General features: G+C 40.8%; 1 protein-coding gene across 2 annotated transcripts in view; it reads right to left on the bottom strand.

Moving 5' to 3' along the window:
• DIPK1A (divergent protein kinase domain 1A) overlaps positions 1-11,909 on the bottom strand; it is a 117,175-nt gene extending 105,266 nt beyond the window's left edge. Inside the window, exon 1 of one of the 2 annotated variants that reach the window (XM_061121363.1) lies at positions 11,781-11,909. In XM_061121363.1, coding sequence (XP_060977346.1) covers positions 11,781-11,834 — 54 coding nt within the window. In that variant the 5' untranslated portion in view covers positions 11,835-11,909. Of the gene's footprint in view, positions 1-9,924; positions 10,149-11,780 lie in introns of those variants that run through there. The other variant, XM_061121365.1, reaches the window with a different exon arrangement.
• Between the last annotated feature and the right edge of the window lie 12,571 nt (positions 11,910-24,480).

The following is a 24,480-nucleotide window of genomic DNA, read 5'->3' as shown; positions in this document are numbered from 1 at the left end:
CTGGAGAGTATCACTAACTGAAATGAGTAAAGAAGCAATTTGGGGCCAGGGCTTTAGCTTTGGACATGTTGAACATGAAGTGCTAACTAGAGGTAGATATCAAATAAGCAGTGGGATGCAAATCTGAAGTTTGATATGGGGATGTTTGGGCTGATGATACACAGTTGAGACCCATTAGTATTTGGGTTGTCGTGGAAGCCATGTGAAGAGACACAAGGAGACTACAAAGTGAGAAGCAGAGAAGGTTGGGGTCCTGAGGACAACAGGGGCTAAAGAAAAAACGAGACTGAAAGGAAAGGGAGAATATCAGGACAAGAAGAAAGGAAAGTAAGAGAAGCAAAGAGGTAGTGAGTGGGCAAAGAAGAGTAGCTGACATGACAGAACATCTGATCCTGACTGAACAGGGAAAGGAGGGAAGCCAGAGGAGGCTGGCAGATTGGAAGAAGAGAGGGTGGCAAGAGCCTCAATTATAACAATGGTGAAGATGATATGATGGAGGCGGCAATAAGAGTAAACAGTAAGAATGTGAGAGAGCAGTGTGTGCTGAGTGTGAGCCACTGGAGTTCAATATCTCAGAGCGATGACAGAATATTTTTCAGTGTGTGGACTATACTGTATCATTTTGCACATCCTGAGTACTATATGCTCAGGATAAAGGACAAGACTGGAGTAATAAGTAGGCGCTGCCTTCACTGGGTATGAATTTAGTTATACTGGATCAGATGTGACTGAAAATCTTATAAGCTGACATATTATAACAAAACCAAGCACTTTTTTCTTTAAAGTAAAGAACAACTGTTAGGTAATAAACAGAAAGACACAGGTTATATTTTTTAAATTTATTTTTAAGAGGAGGATAATTGGCTTCTGCTATACAACAATATTGTATTGTATTGGCTTCTGCTATGCAACAACATGAATCAGCCGTAAGTACACTATGTCCCCTCCCCCCTTACCTCCCCACCACCTCATCCACCCCCTAGGTTGTCACAGAATACTGCATTGAGCTGCAGTGTTACACAGCAACTTTCTATTAGCTATCTATTCTACATAGGTTAATGTATTAGGTTACATTCTAAAAACCTTTTCTTAGAGTTCATAAAATGATACTTTTCCACTTTTTAGCTTGTACAAGGCTACAAAAGATTTAAGAATAGTATCTATTGTAAAAACAAGTATTGCCACATGTGGTTGTTCAGTAGCTATTTGTATTTCCTTCCTTTAATAAGTATCCAAGATTCCTCTCATAGTAATTGCTGGAATGATAAATACAATGGTAATTCATAAAATTTCCTTGGTAACATCTTAAAACCTAATAGTAATGGAAGGAAAACAAAATACTTTAGGAAATGATTGACTTTTTTTAAACTGTCAGAATTTTCAGTTGTGTTTTCTATGTTAGAATTCTAAGTCTCCCAAGGTTTCCACCCCCTGATTACTTAATCAGCACTAATCTAGATACTGCTGTAAAGAGACTTAAAGCAGAGACAGTACCTTGAATTATCCAGGTGAACCCAATGTAATCATATGAACTCCTTAAAGGCAGCAGTCAGAGATATGAGGCAGAGAAAGGTAGAAAAAGGCTGAGGCAGAAGAGGAAGTCAGAGAGATTGAAAACCTGCAAAGGCCTCCACCCACCATTGCTGGCTTTGAAGATGGAGAAAGGAAGCCATCAGCCGATTAATGCAGGCAGCCTCTAGAAACCGAGAACAATCCCCAGGCAACAGCCAGCAAGGAAATGGAGCCCTCAACCCTACCACAGCATGGAACTGAATTCTGAAAACAATCTGTAAGAGCCTAGAAGTCAATTTATTCCCAGAGCTCCAGAAAGAAACTCAACTCTGTGTGTGTGTTCGTCGTTCAGTCGTGTCTGACCCCATGGACTGTAGCTGGCCAGGCTCCTCTGTCCATGGAATTCTCCAGGCAAGAATACTGGAGTGGATTACCTCCAGGGGATCTTCCCCACCCAGGGATCAAACCCAGGTCTCCTGTATCGCAGGCAGATTCTTTACCATCTGAGCTACCAGGGCAGCCCTAGTGAGGGCTTGATTTTCAGCCTGGAGCAGAGAACCAGCTGCGTCACAGTGCTGGGGCATCTAACCTTCAGAAGTGTGAGATACAAGTACTAATAAATGTGTGTTGTTTTAAGATGCTAAATCTGGGGGGGGGGGGGGGGGGCGGGGGAGATGCTAAATCTGTGGCAATTTGTTATAGGACCACTGGAAAACTACCATGCTTTCTTCAATCACTGACTTCAAACATGCTTTGTCAAATCTCATTTCCTTAACCGTTAATGTAACTTTGGATAGAATTCATTGATTCTAGTCAGACTCAATTATTATGAAGTTCAATCTAATTTATTTTCTCCCAACTTTTATTTTGTGTGTGTGTGTGTTTGTGCTCAGTCATGTCTGACTCTTGGAGACCCTATGGACTGTAGCCCACCAGGCTCCTCTGTCTATGGAATTTTCCAGGCAAGAATACTGGAATGGGTTGCAATTAGCTACTCCAGGGGATCTTCCTGACCCAGAGATCAAACCCGTGTCTCTTTTTATTTTGGAAATTTAACCTTTTATTTTGGAAATGCTTAAATCTTCAAAAAATTGAGGAGAAAAGTGCAAAGAATACCCTTATACCTATGCCTCTACTAATCAATTGCTAACAGTGTCCAATAATTGTTTGCTTTCTCACTCTCTCTAAACATTTAAACATCACTCCCTCTTTCTCCTTCTCCTTCTTAGGAAAGGAAGGGGAGTACTGCTTACAATAACATAACCCTGCTGAATAAACATCATTCTGAAACAATAAATCAAAAAGAAACTTTTTCAGGACTTCCCTGGTGGTACAGTGATTAAGAATCTGCCTTGCAACGCAGGGGATGAAGGTTCCACCCCTAGTTGGAGAACTAAGATCCCACATGCTATGGGGCAACTAAACCCAAGCACCACAACTACTGAGCCCACTGGCCTCAACTAGAGTCCGTGCACTGCAACCAAGATCCTGCATGCCAAAACTGTTAAATCTGATGCAGCCAAATAAGTTAACTAATAAAGCCTTTAAAAAAAAAAGAAGAAACCGTTTCTAAACAAGACATGCAAATGGTCAAGAAGCACATGAAAAGATTCTCGACATCATTAATCATCAGGGAAATGCAAATCCAAACCACAATGAGACATTACTTCAAACCCGTTAGGATAGCTGGCCCAGTAAACAAACAAATAAAAAGCAAAATAACAAATGCTGACAAGGATGTGGAAAAATTGAAGTCCTTGTGCATTGTTGATAGGAATATAAAATGACATAGCCACTATATAAAATAGCACAGACGTTCCTCAAAAATTTTAAATCAGAAGTACCCAGTGACGTGGCAATCCCACTTCTGGGTATACATACAAAATAATTGAAAGAATATCTCAAAGATATTATATTAGCACTCCCATGTTCCCTGTGGCATTATTTACAACAGCCAAGAGTTGGAAGTAACCCAAATGTCCATCAACTGATGTGGATTAAAAAGGTGGTATACACATACAGTGGAATATTATTCAACCTTTGAAAACAAAGATATCCCATCATACACTGCCAGGTGAATAAATCTTGAGGATATTCAAGTAAAATAAGCCAGTCACACACACACAAAAATTACTGCATGATTTGACTTACACAAGTTATCTAAAGAAGTCAAACACATAGAAAAAGAAAGTAGAATGTGGTTACCAGGATGGTGTGGAGGGGAAGAAGGGGAGCTCTTATTCAATAGGTACAGAGTTTCAGTTTTGCAAGATTACAAATTCTATAGATTTGTTGCCCAAATATGTGCATATGTTAACAGTACTGTACTATAATCTTAAAAATGGTTGAGATGGTAAACTTTGTGCTATGTGTTTTTGACCACAATAAAAAAACCAAAGGAAAAAAAATCCACAACACCATGATCACCCCTAAAACAGATACTATTTAATTTCATTAAATAATAATCAAAAAAATCCCATACTATTTCTAAAGAAAAATTCATTGACTAATATTTTGGATGTTTTAAACATGTTCATTTTGCAGTATTCTGGTTTTTCTAAACCCATATGCATTGTAAATTAAAGGGTTTTAAAGAAAAATTATTCACAAAATATTTAAATGTCTAGAAATAAATATGTTAAAAATGTGAGACATTTATCTTTCCAGTCAGTGTCAAAATATGGTATTTAATAGAATCGTACAGTATTGTTTTTCAAAGCAACTTTAAGGAATGAAAACATTAAAATGAAAACCGTAAAAAAAGAAAACTTCTATAAAGAATACAAAACATTAAGATGAAAAGCTGAGGTACTGGGAAGGTAACAATGGAGAAACCCTTTTACTGCATGCTATAGCCTGAAAGTGTCTGAGTATGAAATCTGCCTGAGAATTCACCATTTCTTTGAGTTTATTATAGTGACTAATAGTAATACCAAAGGCTGCATTATAATTCTACGCTTGAATTTAAGACATTATGGGATACATATGCTCCCTGTATACTCACTAGTTTCAGAAAGCTAATCATAGTTAAAGATTCAGTTTCAGGCAAAAGCAAAAGTTTAACCCTGTACAGCAGGTATAAAAGAGCTGATGAACCACACCACCGACAGTCCTTCTCCCTTTGGAGAATAGGAAACAATACTTGCTTTTATTACCCTTAGATTTAAAATAATCCTGGGAGTTGAAAATGAGCAAGAAGTCATATTATTCTTACTACAGTATTTGTCAACATTGTCACTATTATCAACTAAACCATATCAATAACCCTACAAGACACTAAATCCTGCAAAAATATACACATGAAGTCAAAAAGAACCAAACCATCTACAGCAGTCATGTTTGAAGACTAGTACTAATGTAAATCAAAGAGCCAGGTAGGTATCAGAAATGTTCAAGTGCCAACACCCTCATTAGAATATGCCATTTATCCATCCATTCGTAACAGCCCTACTGAACACATTGAAACTGCTAGTTATTTTTAAGAGGCTACCTTAAGAAATTTAAAACTTTTGCAATTTAAAGGACTTGAAAAACCTTCAGAAGTACCCAAGTATCTCAGACTTTAAATGCCATTAGCATTCCAGCAGCCTTTTATATGTAACAGGGCACGTAGGCAGAATGACTGGAATGGAAAATGTGTCTAATCTAAGTATAGAGAATTAGCTTAAATTGTCTTAACTTTCATTCTTCCAGGACTTAATGACAGTGAGAAGAAGGAAGGTATTATAAAGTAAAACCAATGAATTATAGGGCTGTTGTGTTATCAGTCCCACTCAGGCTATGAGCAAACTCTAAACAAAGTGGATCCTAATTTGTAGAAAACACACTGCTAAAAAGAGACAAACAAAGGCATCAACTTGGGTCACCACACAGGCCCCAAAGAGTACCATCACAACGGTGTGTGGAAGGAAAACACTGCCTAAAAATGGTCCAAACTAGTGAACATGAACACACCCACAGATCCTGTTCTCAGAGGCAGGATTCTACTCTGTTCAATGTGCCACAACATATAGCTAGTCCAGGAAATACTAATTCCCAGGTAAGCTTTCAACAAAATAGCCAGGAAGGATAGAACTTAAAGTTAATGTGCTCTGCGAATGGTGCCTTGCCCTGAGCCGTTGTTTGCTCAGGTAAACGCTGGTAGGTTATATCTACTTCAAGCAGGTCACAAGCCCTCCTGATTCACAGAGAGGCCACACAGGCAAACAGTGTGGCTGCACCAGTCTGGATGAAGTACTCTCTACACCAAGAAGCTGGCATGGGTGGAATCTATGACAAGAAGCAGTGAGAAGGACCACGTCAAAGGGATAAACTGAATTTCTTTTTTTACAGCTAAATTGAGATATAATTCATATACCATACAGTTTATTCATTTAAAGTATACAATTCAGTGGATCTTAGTATATTCACAGAGTTGTGCACAGCATCAATTTTAGAATATTTCCTTTACCCCCCAAAGAAACCTCATACCCATTTCCGCACAACCCTCCCAGCCCTAAACTATCTTCTGTCTTTATAGATTTGCCTTTACTGGCTACTTCATATAAATGGAACCCCAGAATATGTGATCTTTTATGAGTGGCTTCTTTCATATGTTTAATGGTTTCAAGGTTCATCCATGTTATAGCATATATCAATTCTTCATTCCTCTTTATTGTTGAACAATATTCTACTACATGGATATATACCATTATCAGTTTTTCTCTTCACAAACAGAAGAGTCTGCTTTGCTACATAAACAAAACTGTAAAAAGTAATTCAGTCCCCGCATTAGTCCATAAATGCCTACTTAAGCCATATCATAGCTGAAAACTTATCATTAATTGCATAATACTACAGTTTCTAGAAAGTGTTGGTTGCTCAGTCATGTCCGACTCTGCAACCCCTTGGACTGTAGGCTCCTCTGTCCATGGAATTCTCCAGGCAAGAATACTGGAGTCTGTTGCCATCTGCTACTCCAGGGGATCTTCCCAAGCCAGGTGTTGAACCCGGGTCTCCTGCTTTGCAGGTGGACTCTACCATCTGAGCCACCAGTGAAGGCCACTGTTTCTAGAAACATTCTACAGTTTCTAGAAACATTATCAATTATCACAGTGACATTTGGATTAAAGAAAATACTGAGAATGAAGCTCCGTTATAGTTAATTGCTTAAAATTTTTTCCTGTAAACTGCAGTAGGAAGAGAAACTTGCAAGTCCAAAGGCCTGAACACCTCAGAACAGAACTACTTTTGGACTCCACCCTACTTGAAGATGGAACAGCAAAACTGCAAGTATACAAAGCTGGTCTCTGAAACTTTCTGCTGCTCTTACTGGGCCCTTCACCTCTTCCCCCATCTTTAAAATTTAATTCCTTCAGTGCTCTTCACCCCTAACCCTATCTCCAAACAAAACAAAATCTTTTATATATCTGTTGACTAATCACAGCTTTACTTTAAACTAAAATATTACATTTACATGAAAATGTCACTTACACCAGACATTTTCTAAGACTTTCTCCCAAAACCTGAAATGAGAATTAAGTTCTCCCCTGGTAAGAGGAGAGTTTTTTGTTTTGTTTTTACCAAGAAACCCTCTCATATCACAGTAAATCCATCCCATGGCAAATCAAATTTAGTCATTCTCTCAGAATAATGCACATGTAGGAGAATGAGAGAAAGTAAGAAACTGATGTTAATTTTGTTAAGGCATGATAATGGCATTATGAACATGTCAAAAATATCACTATCTGTTAGAAATTCATACTGAGGCATTTAAATGAAATTATGTGATATACAGGATCGGCTTCAAAATATTTTAGTTGGAAAAAGGACACAGGGGAAGGGAGATGAAACAAAATACTGATAATTGTTGAGGGCAAGTGACAGGTACCTGAGAGTACATTATTCTTTTCTGCTTTATGTATGTATAAAAATTTCTATAGTAAAATACTTTTAAAAAAGAGAAACTGTTCTCTTCCTCTCAGGCAGTCTTTTGTCCCTTCACTTTTTCTTCATAGCACTTTTATTTCTAAGGTTATTTGATTAATGCTTGTCTCCTTGACTAGACTTTAAGCTCCATGAGGATCACATGGGTGTTTGTTTAGCTTCTGTAGAATCCCAACCCCCTCACAGAGTTTCAGGCATGTGAAAGGCATTGACAAATATTTACTAAGTAAATGATGAAGTCAGTAAAATTAAGTCAAAATTTGCCCCTAGATCAATAAAGACTCAACAAATAAAAGGGGGGATGATAGAAAGTCAGGGACCTTTGGTTGAAGGAATTGAATATATTTACCTACATGTATTTACCATTTAGGTTCACATGCTTTTCTATTAAAAATGTGGTTAAGATATCACAAAATAGATTTAACTTCATCTAGCCGAGTTCCAGAAAAAAACACCTACTTCTGCTTTATTGACTACACCAAAGCCTTTGACTGTGTGGATCACAACAAACTGTGGAAAACTAAGAGACAGGAATACCAGAAAACCACCTGACCTGCCTCTTGAGAAACCTATATGCAGGTCAGGAAGCAACAGTTAGAACTGGACATGGAACAGACTGGTTCCAAACAGGAAAAGGAGTACATCAAGGCTGTATATTGTCACCCTGCTTATTTAACTTATATGCAGAATAAATCATGTGAAATGCTGGGCTGGATGAAGCACAAGATGGAATCAAGACTGCCGGGAGAAATATCATTAACCTCAGATACGCAGATGACACCACCCTTACGGCAGAAAGCGAAGAAGAACTAAAGAGCCTCTTGATGAAAGTGAAAGAGGAGAGTGAAAAAGCTGGCTTAAAACTCAACATTCAGAAAACTAAGATCATGGCATCCAGTCCCATCACTTCATGGCAAGCAGATGGGGAAACAATGGAAACAGTGACAGACTTTATTTTTTTGGGCTCCAAATTCACTGCAGGTGGTGACTGCAGCCATTTAAAAGATGCTTGCTCCTTGAAAGAAAAGCTATGACCAACCTAGACAGCATACTAAAAAGCAGATACATTACTTTGCTGACAAAGGTCTGTCTAGTCAAGGCTGTGGTTTTTCCAGCGGTCATGTATGGATGTGAGAGTTGGACTATAAAGAAAGCTGAGCGCCGTAGACTTGATGCTTTTGAACTGTGGTGTGGGAGAGGACTCTTGAGAGTCTCTTGGACTGCAAGGAGATCCAAGGAGGTCCATCCTAAAGGAAATCAGTCCTGAATATCCATTGGAAGGACTGATGTTGAAGTTGAAACTCCAATACTTTGGCTACCTGATGCGAAGAATTGACTCACTGGAAAAGACCCTGATGCTAGGAAAGATTGAAGACGGGAAGAGAAGGGGAAGACAGAGGATGACATGGTTGGAAAGCATCACCAACTCGATGGACCCGAGTTTGAGTGAGCTCTGGGAGTTGGTGATCAACAGGGAAGCCTGGTATGCTGTAGTCCACGGGGTCACAAAGAGTCAGACACTACTGAGTGACTAAACTGAAACTGATCTTATCCTCACTACATTCACGTGATTACACAGCTAAGAACTACAATTTCTACTTTATGATATGGAAACTATGGAACCAGAAAATTAGGAAATTTTTTCAAGGTTATAATGAATCAGATGCACAAATGAACAAAGCTCAGCTCTGTCCTCATGCCTCAGGCTGTTCCCAAAGGAACATGATTTTAAAGAAAATCGGGGACTTCCCTGGCTGTCCAGTGTTTAAGATTCCATGCTCACAATGCTCAAAGCCTGGTCAGGGAACTAATATCCTGCAAGCCACACGGCACTGCCAAAAAAACAGAAGAAATAAATAATAAAAATAAAAAATGAAAGGAGTATTGTATATGTTAATTCAACTTTCAGTGACTGAGAAACTGAATAGATAGCTGTACAATAGTCTTAGATGAAAATATTTTTCTTTGACTTCATCCAAAACAATTTACAGGTTGAAGCACCTAGTGGAAGGAAAAAAAAAAAAGCAAGAATACTGGAGTGGGTAGCCATTCCCTTCTCCAGGGAATCTTCCCAATTCAGGGATGAAACCCAGGTTTCCCACATTGCAGGCATTCTTTACCATCTGAGCCACCAGGGAAGCCCCAAACAGTAAAAGTAGTATTAAAAGCAAAAGGTGAACCATTTAGCAATGGAGAACAGAAAAAGGCATGACAGTGAGTAATGTGAAGGCCTTTTTATTCAGCGGGTTAAACTGAAAAGGTATGGTGAAGGACAACTAACAAGAACATTCCTAAAGAGAATAAATACTAATACCAAGACAATGTTTAAAACACCAGTGCTCCAGGTTCCCAAGTTCTAAAATTATCACAAATATAATACTATAATCAACAAAGTTTTCTATTTAATCATTATTTTATATAGAAATAGCCTACTAATATATCACTATGCCCCCAAGTCCTTTTGAAATGCTGAAGACCTGAGTTTACCTTAATTTGGTAATGGATAATGATGCACACGGAGAAGGCAATGGCACCCACTCCAGTACTCTTGCCTGGGGAATCCCAAGGACGGAGGAGCCTGGTAGGCTGCAGTCCATGGGGTCGCGAAGAGTCGGACACGACTGCGCAACTTCACTTTCACTTTTCACTTTCATGCACTGGAGAAGGAAATGGCACCCCACTCCAGTGTTCTTGCCTGGAGAATCCCAGGGACGGAGGAGCCTGGTGGGCTGCCGTCTATGGGGTTGCACAGAGTCGGACACAACTGAAGCGACTTAGCAGCAGCAGCAGCAGCAGCAATGATGCACACATTCTGGAAGGCAGAATTGCTAAATGTTTGCCATTAACAGAAGCCTAACTATTTGTAAAACTAACCTTAACTCAGCCAATCTGAAAGTTCTTATGCTACGGTGCCAAAAAAAATGTCACAACCACATGTGTGGAGAACGTTGAGAACAAACGAATCAAAGTCTAAAAGTGTGACACAAAATCTAAAAAAAAAAAAAAAAGCTAGACAGTTTTAGTTAAGAAAAAACATTTTAAATATCTCAAACTCTGGAAAGTGGTTTGTTTTCCTTTTTTTTTTTTTTTCCCTCGTCACATAAAGGGTTACAAAGAGGTATCTGGCCTGGATTGAATTCTACGTTGGGTTGCTCTACTCGTGGCACAATTACCACTGGTAGAGTTGCTACAAAGGCTCAGAACATTCCATTTTACTCCTATATTCTTCATTTCATGAGCTGTCAATCAAGCTTCCAACTTGAAGTACATCACTCTTTGCAGAGTAATGATTCACACATGCAATTTCCAAACTAAAATGAAAGATTTACTTGCCCCACGACGGTTTCTTCTCAACTTTTAAAATAATTGATAAAAGCACCACCTGAGTATGAATTCCCATCCCAAAATAATCTATGGATACCTTTAAGCATTTTAATATCCGTGGTAAAGGACTACTGTCCTCTGAATGCAGACAGAACTGCTGACCCACGCGAAGAATTGATTTGTAGTTGTTTTTCCACTTGGGTGATGGATTTGCGCTCAGCTACTCATGGTGTCTACTAGGTCCCCCTGGTGACTAACAGTACACGAAAGCTGTAGTAGGGTTCGAAGACACAGACTGGCAGCGGAATAGAGGGTGGAACGGGAAATTATGAAAAATTAACACGCGGATAGTATACATGACATGACAGAATTTCATTTGCATTGCTGGGGTATTCGTGAGCCGCATAAGACATTGTCCCCTTCCTTTTAAAACGCAAACATCCATCCGCCTCGCTTGAGCCCTTGCTCCCGTTTAAATCACGGGTGTGATGGAGATCGAACCAAGTGGTTCAGCCCGAGGCACATGCCGCTTCACCAGGGTTTGAAGAAAACACTGATGTGACAATTTGTCATAATTTTCTAAAATATGGAGGAATGATACACTACCTTTCCTACCACCTACTGAGGACTCAGGACTGAGCCGAGAACAGCCGCCCTGCGGGGCCCACCAGGGAGGGGGGAGGAGAGCAATGGACCAGGGAGAAGACCGCGGCACGTCCCGAGCCCAGACTGCGGAGCCCCAAACGCGAGGGGCGTGGGGTCGCACCCGGGTCACGTCCCGGGGCTCTCGGGATGCGAGGCGCCGAGGGCGAGCCCGGACCGGTCGGGACGCTGGGGGGGCGGCGGGACAGCGCCGCGGTGGAGGCTGCGGCGCCGGGTCAGCGAGGGAGGGCGCGCCGCCAGGTGCCGGACGGCAGGGGGCAGCGGGGTTCGGGCGGGCGCCGACCCAAGGAGGGAGGAGGAAGGCGGGCAAGTCCCGCGCAGAGAGCGGGCGCGCGGCGGGCTCGCCGCCGGCCTACCTGGAGGTAACAGGGCTTCCTTAGCCAGGCCCCCGGACAGAGACTCCTCGCCATGGTAATCACACATCGCCCCGCCGCGCCGCAGTCAGAGGCGGACCCGAGCGCCGGCGACCCGGCTCCCCGCCTTTCCCCGCCTCCCCGCCCCCAGTCCGGCCGGGCCCGCCCACTCCTCCGCCCCCGTCGCGGCGCGCGCCGCGCTCCCCCCGGCCCAGCTGCGGCGACCGCGGCCGGCGGCCCGAGGCCCGGCCTCCTGCTCGGCTCGCCCGGCTGCCGCGGCTGTCAGAGCCGCCGCTGCCGGCTCCGCCATAAAGGGGAGTCGCGCCTCGCTCGGCCGACACAAATCCAACTGCGCCTCGCGCTTAAAGGGGAGGCGTGCGGAGGAAGGAGGGGGCGCCGCGGACGCCGGGGTGTCGCTTGCTCGGCGCCGGGAGGGGAGGGCCGGGGAGCCCAGCTCGCCGAACACGCCGAGCTAAGTGGCTGCTCCCGGCTACCCACTCCCCTGGCCGCGCGTCCCGCCACCCCGCCCTGCAGGTCTGACGCTCCGTTTGGACTCTGCTCCTTCAGCCCGGACGTGTCTGGGCGGGTTGCGTGGAAATCCAAGGGAAGCTTGGGGCTCCTTCCCTGGGGACCGGCTTTTTCCTCCCTCGCGTACCGTGGCCCGTGCGGCCGCCGGAGCAGCCGACTGGCGCATCTCCTGAGCCAACGCAGACGGGGCTCCTCTCTACTGAATGTAACCTGCCCCCACATCCAGCCTTAAACTCTTACAGCCTTAAACTTGCTTTCCTGAGTACTTTTTAAAGTCTGGCCTTTTTGGTTTGAATTGCTTTAAACAGCTTTAGAGTTTTCCTGGCCCTACCCACGAACCTTGAGTCAAAAGAGAAAAAGACAAACATTACTAAATTAAATACAGTTCTGAAGTCAGGAGACCCGGGACGTGGCACAGCTACTCAGCTAAGGCTACATAACACAGGGTGTGGTGTCTTTCTTTTGACAGTGAAGTCCAAATAAGGAAAAAAACAGCCATCCTAGCGGGAGAACAGCTGTTGATCTAGTGACTTGTAATGTAAGAAGATGCATTTTTGCTTCTTTTTACCCCATAGGTTGCCACTTAGAACTCGGGCCTCTTGCTCTGACAAGAGGTTTCCTTAAGAGCAAAACTTGACTAACTCTCACTGTGGTTTTTACTTAAGCTTTGTTCTAGTGCTTTCCGTTTCTGAAGAATTGCGTTCTTGCCCGCCCCTCCCCCAACCCAAGCACAAACAGGTTTAAAACCTGTGTGGTATTTTATTGCTGCAAATAAACCCGTTTTTCATTGATCTTTCAGCTTGGGTTAAAAGATTTCAGTAATTTCTGAGTATGGTAAGTACTGGTTTAATTCGTTCTTTCATTCATTCAATAAACAAATATTAATTGAGCCCCTGGACATTGTTCTAGTTGATTGAATTATATACCTGAGAAAAACACAAAACCCTCAGCCCTTGTGGGTATTACATTCTGGAAGTGAGGGCAGCAGGCAATAAGTAATACATAAGAAAATCAAATAGGATAATAAAGCCGATAGGGGATATGTTAAAAAAAAAAAAGAAAACAAACCAGTGGAGATGAGGAAGACTACAGGTAGAGTTGGTTAGAGGAGAAAGATCAGGAATTTAGTATCAGACTTTTTTACATTCAAGATATCTATTGGAAATTCAAGTGGAGATCTTAAATAGGCAGTTGTACATGGGAGTGCAGTGTTAAGAAGGGTGGTCCAAGCTACCATATGCAGCGTAAGAGATATCAACATTTTTTTTAAGAAGATGAGAGTTATGTTTTATTCTGTGACCTTACTGAGGACTACAGCCCAGGATATAAAGGAGTTTTTGCCAGCTCAGTAGTATGATCTAAAAGTCATCAGAAACTTAGATTTGTCCAGAAGTAGAGATATTAAATAATATTTAAAGTCACAAGGAAGCGAATATAAATAGAAGAGAACCAAAGATGAAACCTTGTAACTTCAAGGCAGGAGAGTGGATGAGTCACCGAAGGAGAATGAAAAGGAACAGCCAGTGAAGTTGGTGAGCTGAGAGTGAGGTGCCTGGAAGTCAACTGAATATATTAACAAGGTGTTAGTGCTTCCATGTGAGTGAGGCAGTGAGGACTGAGAAATAACTACTGGATTTAGTACCATGGAGGCTATGGGAAATGGGAAAAAAAAAAAAACTTGAGTGGGTTTAAGAGAAAATTGAAGGAGAGAAATTGGAAATACTAATATTATAGGCAATTCTTTTTAGAAGTTCTCCTGCAGAAGGGAGCCCAAAAATGATCATGGGGGAGCCTACCACAGTAAACTGGTGGTGGAAGTGGAGTCAAAAATAGGTTAGCCAAAAAACTGAAATATTTGTTTCAATGAGAATGATCTAGAAGAGAAGGAAATTTTTATGAAGGAGCAAGAAGAGAGAATTGCTAGAATGGTGCCTTTGAACGGGGAGAAGTTTATGATCTAGGACACAAATGAAAGGATTATCTGTTGACAGGAGTACAGACTGTTCATCTATGAAAACTGGAGGGAAGGTCATAGGAGCGGTGGTGAGAATCTGTGGAAGTTCTCTTCTGATTATTTTTTTCAGAGACATATGATGTAAGGTCATCAGGGAAGAGGAGATTCGGAAGAGTAACTGAAGGTGATGAGAAGAGAAGCGAAGATGTGAAATATTCATACAGGAGAATGGAAAGATGAATATACTAAGAAAGAAAATATATCATAGGCTTGCTGAGTGTCATTAAGAGCCCACTTGAGTTCATGGTCATAAATTTAAGTGGGATAAGTCAGTGTGTTTGTCCTTTCTTCCTCCAGCAGTAATTGACTAAGCCAGGATGCAGGCTCAAAGTAAGCTTAGAATTCTATGCAATTAGGTTTTACCAAGGAAATAAGAGCAAGGACAGAGGCACAAGGAAGTCAAAGATGTAAGGGAGTGAGTATGATTCACCACAGAGTTTTAAGATGAGGGAATAGTAGATGGAGAGACTAAGGTCAGAAAAAATGTGGTTGGATCAGTGAATTGCAGGTCCTTTCGGGGTTGAGGGACTGTAAGAGTCCAACAACAAGGGGGAATGATCTGAAAATATAGGTGTAACATAAAGGGTCTGGCTCCATTTTTTATATTTGATGACAGCTTTCAAGCCCCACCACTTCTTTGCTCCCTGTGTCCCACATCTGAGAAAATTGATTAGAAAGCCCAGCTGCTCACTCCTTTGGTGCCCATGGAAAGTTCAAAGTATACAAGAGCCTGTCCACGCGAGGGATGCTTGACCCTGCCCCCCCCCCCCCACACCCACCCCAAACACCATAAACCCTAAGAAAGTCTCCTCTTTCTGCTCCCTCAAGTCATATTCAGACCAGCTTGGAGACTGCCCTGCTCTCCTCAGAAAACTTCTCTACATGTGTAATAAACTTTTTCATAGTCTGAAAAAGTTGGTTCATGTGTAGCATGATCAATCTCTACATCCCAAACAAAATTTAGGTGGAGGAATCTATCTCAAGTCTGCAGAATGACCATAACAATGTGGCAGTTTGAGTGGGATGCATGCAATAAAGATTATGGAGAAGTGATGAAGTGAATTTGACAATGCCAATGAATGACTAAGGAGTCTGGAATACAGTGTCATTGGAAGACAGTCAAAGAGGGAGTATCATGAGGATTCTCTCCATACATATTAAAAACAGCAAGATTTAGGACAAGAGAGATACTGGATAGGAAATGTGTGCTAAACCTCTTCAGTTGTATCTGACTCTGTGCAACCTATGGACTGCAGCCTGCCAGGCTCCTCTGTCCATGGGATTCTCCAGGAATACTGGAGTGGGTTGCTGTGCCCTCCTCCAGGCAATCTTCCTGACCCAGGGATCAAACCTGCATTTCTTATATCTTCCTGCAGGCTGGCTCTTTATACCACTAGCACCGCCTAGGAAGCCCCCTGGATAGGATGCCAGTAGCCAAAAGTTAAGGTCCTTGAGAAATAATTCAGAGTGATCTATGAGTGAGTAGGGGACTATCACAATGAGGAGAGTGAAATGAGTGATATGTCCTCTCATCAGAGGTCATGAGTTAAAGAAACAAATACTTTAGGGGGAGGAATTAGATAGGAGATGGGGATAATAGCCTGAGAGAAGCAATGAAGAGTAAAGAGGATCTCTCTTCCACCTCCAAATCTTCCAAGGGTTCTGGGAAGGTTGCAGGGACAACGACATCCACAGAGGGTGAGCCAGGTTTGCTTTAGAACAAGAAGGTGAAGAAATAGAGAAGAGATAGAGGATACAAAGGTTTTAGCTGAAGATGAACTATGAATTCCAGAGGACATAGTGGAAAGAGTCTCAGAAATTGGGGAGTGTGGTAAAGGAGTTCAAAATAGGTGATGTGAAGAGCCCTGAGTGATTTAGTGGGTGGAAGATGAAGGATGATCTGGGAGTCTAGGATTTCTTATGGTAAAGGATATAAACAGGAATAATAGGGATAAAGTTTCAACCAATTGAGAAGTGATGATCAATTTCCATTTAGAATCAACAAAGAATCAATGTAGGGTTTCCCTGGTGGCTCAGCGGTAAACAATCCACCTGCAGTGCGGGTTCCATTCCTGGGTTGGAAAGATCCCCTAGAGAAGGAAATGACAACCCACTCCAGTGTTCTTGCCTGGGAAATGCCAAGCAAAGAGGAAACTGGCAAGCTTTATACAGTTCCTGGGTTCACAAAAGAGTTGGACATGACTAGTGACTAAAACAACAAAAAAAAACAACAACAAAAATCAATATAGTTAACATTTTCTTATTCAAAAGGGGGAAATTAATTTTCTATTCATTTTCATTTTCAATTCTCATTTGGGTAGTTTCTTTTGTCATCCCATGTAGAGCAGCAGCTACCCTAGGGTCCATCCTGGGAACCTCCTAGGTGGGTTTGATGAGCTCTCATACCTTTGAACTTACACTTTTTGCTTTAAATCTACATGTGAGTCCCAAGATGGATCCAAGCAGGTTGACCTGTGGCCAATTTGGGTAGGAAATATTCTACCACTTGACCTGGCTCTCCTTCCCACATGTATTACAGCTGCCCTGTGAATTCTTGATGTCATATGGTGGGACTACCTTACAAACATCCAAATTTACCTGTTTACCTAGCATCCATTCTTGGGAATTTAAAGTCTGTTTTTCTAAGTAAAAGCTAGGTAATGCAAAACTAATGGTTGTGTAGCTGATCCATATGGTTGTGTTCAGAGGTAATTTGTGGCCTCTTAGTCCTCATGTATAACATAACTTTGGACATCCAGAGCAACTCCAGTGGTTTCAAATATAGAAAAATCAAGATCAGTGGTCTTTAGACTTTTTTGCTTCAGTTCAGTTCAGTTCAGTCTCTCAGTTGTGTCCGATTCTTTGCGACCCCATGAACCACAGCACGCCAGCCCTCCCTGTCCATCACCAACTCCTGGAGCTTACTCAAACTTACATCCATTGAGTCGGTGATTCCATCCACCCGTCTCATCCTCTGTCGTCCCCTTCTCCTCCTGCCCTCAATCTTTCCCAGCATCAGGGTCTTTTCAAATGAGTCAGTTCTTTGCATCAGGTGGCCAAAGTATTGGAGTTTCAGCTTCAACATCAGTCCTACTGATGAACACCCAGGACTGATCTCCTTTATGATGGACTGGTTGGATCTCCTTGCTGTCCAAGGGACTCTCAAGAGTCTTCTCCAACACCACAGTTCAAAAGCATCAATTCTTCAGTGCTCAGCTTTCTTCAAAGTCCAACTCTCACATCCATACATGACCACTGGAAAAACCATAGCCTTGACTAGAAGGACTTTGTTGACAAAGTAATGTCTCTGCTTTTTAATATGCTGTCTAGGTTGGTCATAACTTTCTTTCCAAGGAGTAAGCGTCTTTTAATTTCATGGCTGCAAAATCATCATCTGCAGTGATTTTGGAGCCCAGAAAAATAAAGTCTGATATTGTTTCCACTGTTTCCCCATCTATTTGCCATGAAGCGATGGGACCAGATGCCATGAGCTTAGTTTTCTGAATGTTGAGCTTTAAGCCAACTTTTTCACTCTCCTCTTTCACTTTCATCAAGAGGATCTTTAGTTCTTCCTCACTTTTTGCTATAAGGGTGATGTCATCTGCATATCTGAGGTTATTGATATTTCTCCTGGCAATCTTGATTCCAGCTTGCGCTTCATCCAGCCCAGCCTTTCTCATGATATACTCTGCATGTAAGTTAAATAAGCAGGGTGACAATATACAACCTTGATGTACTCCTTTTCCTACTTGGAACCAGTCTGTTGTTTGATGTCCAGTTCTAACCGTTGCTTCCTGACCTGCACACAGGTTTCTTAAGAGGCAGGTCAGGTGGTCTGGCAGTCCCACCTCTTTCAGAATTTTCCACAATTTATTATGATCCGCACAGTCAAAGGCTTTGGCTTAGTCAATATAGCAGAAAGAGATGTTTTTCTGGAATTCTCTTGCTTTTTCAATAATCCAGCAGACTCCCAAAAGAATTTTGAAAAATTCTTCTATCTTTTCCTCATTTTTATATCAGCATCCAAATCTTTTTCTCATAAAATCAAACAATTGTAAAGGAAGTTATTTCCAGCATTATGTTGTAAATATTGGCATTTGAAAATAAAATAGTTACACAACTCTTAAGTATGTCCAGTTGAATTTAAATACCATCTCTATTTAATACAATTGAAAGAGTATCATTCATTTGATGAATAAATGAAACATTGTTTCTATAGCTATCAGAAATGTAACACTGTTCCCTTTTCTTCATGAACTTTAATAATTGCATTCCCTTATAACAGTTTTTCCTGTTACATACTTTTACAGATTCTAATATATTTTTCAACCAACCATACTTCTCTGCAATAGACATTTTAATGCCTTTTACTTTCATTGAAAACTTTATTTTAATTTTTGAATATGTATATTCTCACCTAATTCAAAAATAAAGCCCAAATAAAAATATACATTGAGAAGTCTTATTCCCACACTCTTGCCTTTCTACCTTGTCCATACCCACATAGAATTTTTATTGCATTCTTCCAGTGTCAGTGTTCCTTTTATAGAAATAAAAGCAAAATCAAATGTATTTTTAAACTTCAATATAATTTCACCCCCTCTTCTTACAAAGATGGATTACTTAATTATATTTTTTAAAAACTGCAGCGTGACAATCTACTAATTAGTATTAATGAAAATACACTGATTAAACCAATATCAAATCACACTCTTGATAAAAAGTTTTTCTTTCACTTTCCTCTTGATAATGGGGTTGGATCACAGGACTCAGCTTACATTCTTCAAGGATTTTTTGGAAACCTAGGTGCTTTTATTCTTTGAACTCAACACCAGTGACGGCAGAGGTTGCAGATTGCAGCCCTGGGCAGATGTGTTTTGTTTGACTGGTCCAACATGAACAGAATAGGACACTTTACATAAAGGTCCAGATTTTTTACTTTTTTAAAAAATCAGATGATCAACTAGCCAAGGCTTTCATTCACTCAGCAGCAATGAGCTGGAACCGAGTACCTCCTCCTTCTTTGAGGGGGCCAAGGCTCTGCAGTTTGCCACAGGCCCCTCACTCCTTAATTCTCCTGCCCTAGCCCCCCACATTTATTTATTTTTCCAGTCTGGTCCTTGTAGGCATTTGACATTATGACCTCTGAGTTAACCTCACAGTGATTTGGGCAAGTAGACCCAATCAGGAGCTTCTTTGAAGCTTCAGAATAGTAAGCAAGAAAGAGAACTAGTAAAGAGTACAGAAGGGAGGAGATTAGGCTCTGGACGGATAATGCAATTTAAAAAGAAGCCACGTTTTACCAGAACTTCCCTAGAGAAAAGAATAGACAAATTATCTATTTACACTGTTTAGCCTGTATCCACTAGATGGCTTAGGGTATTGGTTAGCCAAGGTGGAGACTAAACTTGTACTCCAGAAAAAATGAGTCTGGTGTGTTTTAGGCATGAGATCATAGACTAAAAGGAGAGATAGGGCCCTCTTTTATCTTCTATGAAAAGGCAAATTGGATATTGAAGTAAAAAAAAAAAAGTACAGTGGTTCTCTAATTTTCCACTAACACCACCACCTAATACTATGAACCTTTTATGTCCAAAATGTTATAAAATTATGTTAAGAGGATGGAATACATAAACCTTATATGAAGAAGAGTAAGTATTTTGTGTATCTGGTTTTATATGGAATGCTTCAGAATAGAAAAAAGAACGATCAGAATTCTTTCATTGTTATGTTGCTAATACCTAGCACAGTACCTGGCATACATAAGGTAATTCATAAATATTTGTTGAAAGAATAAAAAAGTGAATAAATGAGGCTGTCAGGAGAATTAAAGGTATAAAAATAGAATAGATGTTACAGATATTTTTAACTTGAAAGCATCATTCAGAATCTGAAACAGAATCATTTATTCTATTCCTTATTATTATCAGTACCTTCACTGAAGACATTTTTTTGGGAATAGTTCCTCAAGAAAAAGAAAGGCCAATAATAATTTGATACTAGGATTTTTGTCTGACTTGAGGCATAATACTAAAACTCTGGATGTTGAAATTCCCCTAATGAAAAGACTGCAATAAAAGACTTGTATGGAGAATTCACAATGTCTGTAAAAAATGTGACAGAGATGATCATATAAAACCTGTCACATGGGAATTATTGAAGGGGTTACCTCATTACTGTGAGTTATGATCTTCAGCAGGATATAAACTTGTCCTGAGACTGAGAATATTTTCAGTCTCTGGTAACAGTCTTAAGGTTTCATATAGACAAACTGTTAAATTCATAGTGTTCAAACAGCATTCCACAATTCAGTTTAACTGCCCTCTTAATTTTGTTTATAGTGGCTCAGATGGTAAAGAATCACCTGCAATGCAGGAGATTTTGATCCCTGGGTCAGAAAGGTTCCCTGGAAAAGGAAATGGCAACTGACTCCAGTATTCTTGCCTGGAGAATCCCATTGACAGAGGAGTCTAGTAGGCCAAAGTCCATGGAGTCACAAAGAATCGAACAACTCTGAGTGACTCAGCACATAATTTGGTTTATAAGGTATGCCATGCTGTTTATCAAAGAGGAAAATTGAGTAGAGACAAGAATAAGCAAGAGATGACCTGGTAGCACTGCCAGAGCAGTATTCATTGGGTGATTTGTAGTGTTTCTTTTCTTCTGAAGGCCACTCCTAGATATTTCCCAATTCTCTTGAACACAAGAATAACCATCTTAATCCAGGAAACAGCTGATTCGCTCAGATGATTGCGGAGGACTCATCTGTTTCCTTGCTGATTACCCCAAGTAAAATCCAATTACAAGAACCAATTCAGGAAATGTCTTAAGAGGTCCAAATGTCGTGTGGAGGATAATCCTTATCTTTTCCTGAACTTCCCCTCCCCCTTTATTCTTTATCTCTCTTTTTCCCTCTCTCCTTCTCTTCCTTGTTTCTTATTCCCGTGTAATGATTAGGAACTATCTGGAGAGAGTTCAGTCGTTTGTCTGGTTCTGCCACTTGAAAGCAGAGAGATTTTAAGTAACTTGCCTGGAGTCACACAGCTAGAAAGCAGCAGAGCCAGACAAACAATTGAACTCTCTCCAGTTCAGTTCAGTTCAGTCACTCAGTAGTGTCCGACTCTTTGTGACCCCGTGAACTGCAGCATGCCAGGCCTCCCTGTCCATCATTAACTCCCGGAGTCCACCCAAACCCATGTATATCGAATCGGTGATACCATTCAACCGTCTCATCCTCTGTCGTCCCCTTCTCCTCCTGCCCTCAATCTTTCCCAGCATCAGGGTCTTTTCAAATGAGTCAGCTCTTCGCATCAGGTGGCCAAAGTATTGGAGTTTCAGCTTCAACATCAGTCCTACTGATGAACACCCAGGACTGATCTCCTTTACGATGGACTGGTTGGATCTCCTTGCTGTCCAAGGGACTCTCAAGAGTCTTCTCCAACACCACAGTTCAAAAGCATCAATTCTTCAGTGCTCAGCTTTCTTCAAAGTCCAACTCTCACATCCATACATGACCACTGGAAAAACCATAGCCTTGACTAGAAGGACCTTTGTTGACAAAGTAATGTTTCTGCTTTTTATTTTATTTTTAATGTCTCTGCTTTTTAATATGCTGTCTAGGTTGGTCATAACTTTCTTTCCAAGGAGTAAGCGTCTTTTAATTTCATGGCTGCAATCACCATCTGCAGTGATTTTGGAGCCCAAAAAAATAAAGTCAGCCACTGTTTCCCCATCTATTTGCCTTGAAGCAATGGGACCGGATGCCATGAGCTTAGTTTTCTGAATGTTGAGTTTTAAGCCAACTTTTTCACTCTCCTCTTTCACTTTCATCAAGAGGATTTTTAGTTCTTCACTTTCTGCCATAAGGGTGGTGTCATCTGCATATCTGAGGTTATTGATATTTCTCCTGGCAATCTTGATTCCAGCTTGCGCTTCATCCAGCCCAGCCTTTCTCATGATGTACTCTGCATATAAGTTAAATAAGCAGGGTGACAATATACAGCCTTGATGTACTCCTTTTCGTACTTGGAACCGGTCTGTTGTTCCATGTCCAATTCTAACTGTTGCTTCCTGACCTGCATATAGGTTTCTCAAGAGGCAGGTCAAGTGGTCTGGTATTCCCATCTCTTTCAGAATTTTCCACAGTTTATTGTGATTCACACAGTCGAAGGCTTTGGCATCGTCAATAAAGCAGAAAAAGATGTTTTTCTGGAACTCTCTTGCTTTTTCGATGATCCAGTGGGTGTTGGCAATTTGATCTCTGGCTCCTCTGCCTTTTTTAAAACCAGCTTGAACATCTGGAAGTTCATGGTTCACGTATTGCTGAAGCCTGGCTTGGAGAATTTTGAGCATTACTTTACTAGCGTGTGAGATGAGTGCAATTGTGCGGTAGTTTGAGCATTCTTTGACATTGCCTTTCTTTGAGAACTCTCTCCAGATAGCTCCTAATCATTACATGGGAACAAACAACACTGAAAAGGAAAAAAAAAAAAATAGAGAAAGAAAGAAAGGGAAGAAAGTTCAGGAAAAGATAAGAATTACGCTCCACACGAAGTACGGAAAACGCCATAAGGGTTCCAAACTTCATGTTATAGAGCTTTTAGCATAATACCTAGCATAGAGTAAGCACTGCACACATAGAGATGTCTAAAATACCATGCTGCTGGGAATTTCCCATGGTCCAGCTATTAGGACTTGGCATTTTCACTGCAGGTTCAATCCCTGGTTGGGGAACTAAGATCCCACAAGGCATGTGGCAAGGCCAAAAATAAATAAAATTCTAGAAGGGCATTATTATCTTTTTTATGAAAAGAAACAATAAAAGGATTTTTTTTAATTCAAAGGTATAACTAAATAGATTTATCATTATTCTGTAATTTTTTATTGAACAACCTGAGTTAGCATCTTCAACAAACTTTCCCAAAAAGCTTTAGGTAAAAATTCATTTTTGAATTTTAAGGGAATGAACTTTTCCATACAAATTAATTTTATTAGAAAACAAAACTCGTCTCTTTAAGTACCATTTCTCATAAAACTTTTGACCATTGTTACATTAATAGAGATTGTTTTGAACTATGTCACCTAAATCCCTGTCTTATTAAACAAATTATAATGGACACAATTTAACAAGTTCATGCTGTAGGACCGTGCAATATAGAATCGCACATCTGGCATCTTACAAGTAGGCTGGGTATGACCCTGTAATACCAGAAAGGAGAGGAGACCCAGTCTTGAACATGGCCACTGGGAAAGAATTAGAACTTGGGGATACTGACATGCCAGACAGTGTTCAAAATATTTCTCGGTACCAGGCATAGTTCACAAAAGCAGTTGTCAGTGAGAGGCCCAAGGCAGCAGTTGATCAGTGAATCAAGTTGACAGAAAATCAAGCAGCTCAGGGAAAGACAGTACTCTGCAATTCAGAACAGCAGGTTGGAAATGATCTCTCTAAAGCTTGTCAGTGTCTATATCCACCATCTTTGTGAAGGGCAGGGCTCTAAATTTTAGCAACAGTGCAGACAAGAAGCTGGGATGTAAATTTTGGAAGAGAGGTCAAGGCAAAGTTTTAACTATTATGATAGAGACACATGGAGAGATGTAAAGTTTAGAATCTTATCTAGATTAAACCAGTGGCAAGGATGACTTGATACCAGGTCATAGATTGTGAAGGTGGAATTGATTTTTTTTTTTTTTTTTAACCTTTCTCAAGTGAAGACACATTGAATAATCTGCCCTGGGTCTTACTGAGAGGCTGCGCAGCTGGGATTATATCACAGGCTGTCTGACTCCCTTCATATTTCTGCCATTTTTCTCTATTCCCTTTAAAATGAAACAGATAGAGGAAAGCATAGGCAAAACTCTCTCCAACATAAATCACAGCAGGATCCTCTATGACCCACCTCCCAGAGTATTGGAAATAAAAGCAAAAATAAATAAATGAGACCTAATTAAACTTAAAAACTTTTGCACAACAAAGGAGAGTATAAGCAAGGTGAAAAGATAGCCTTTGGAATAGGAGAAAATAATAGCAAATGAAGCAACTGACAAAGAATTAATCTCAAAAATATACAAGAAACTCCTGCAGCTCAATTCCAGAAAAATAAATGACCCAATCAAAAAATGGGCCAAAGAACTAAACAGACATTTCTCCAAAGAAGACAT

Source organism: Dama dama, chromosome 20 (assembly GCF_033118175.1).
Source record: "Dama dama isolate Ldn47 chromosome 20, ASM3311817v1, whole genome shotgun sequence".
Lineage (NCBI taxonomy): Eukaryota > Metazoa > Chordata > Mammalia > Artiodactyla > Cervidae > Dama > Dama dama.
Note: the sequence above shows the minus strand (reverse complement) of the source record. Positions and strands in the feature narration are given on the sequence as shown.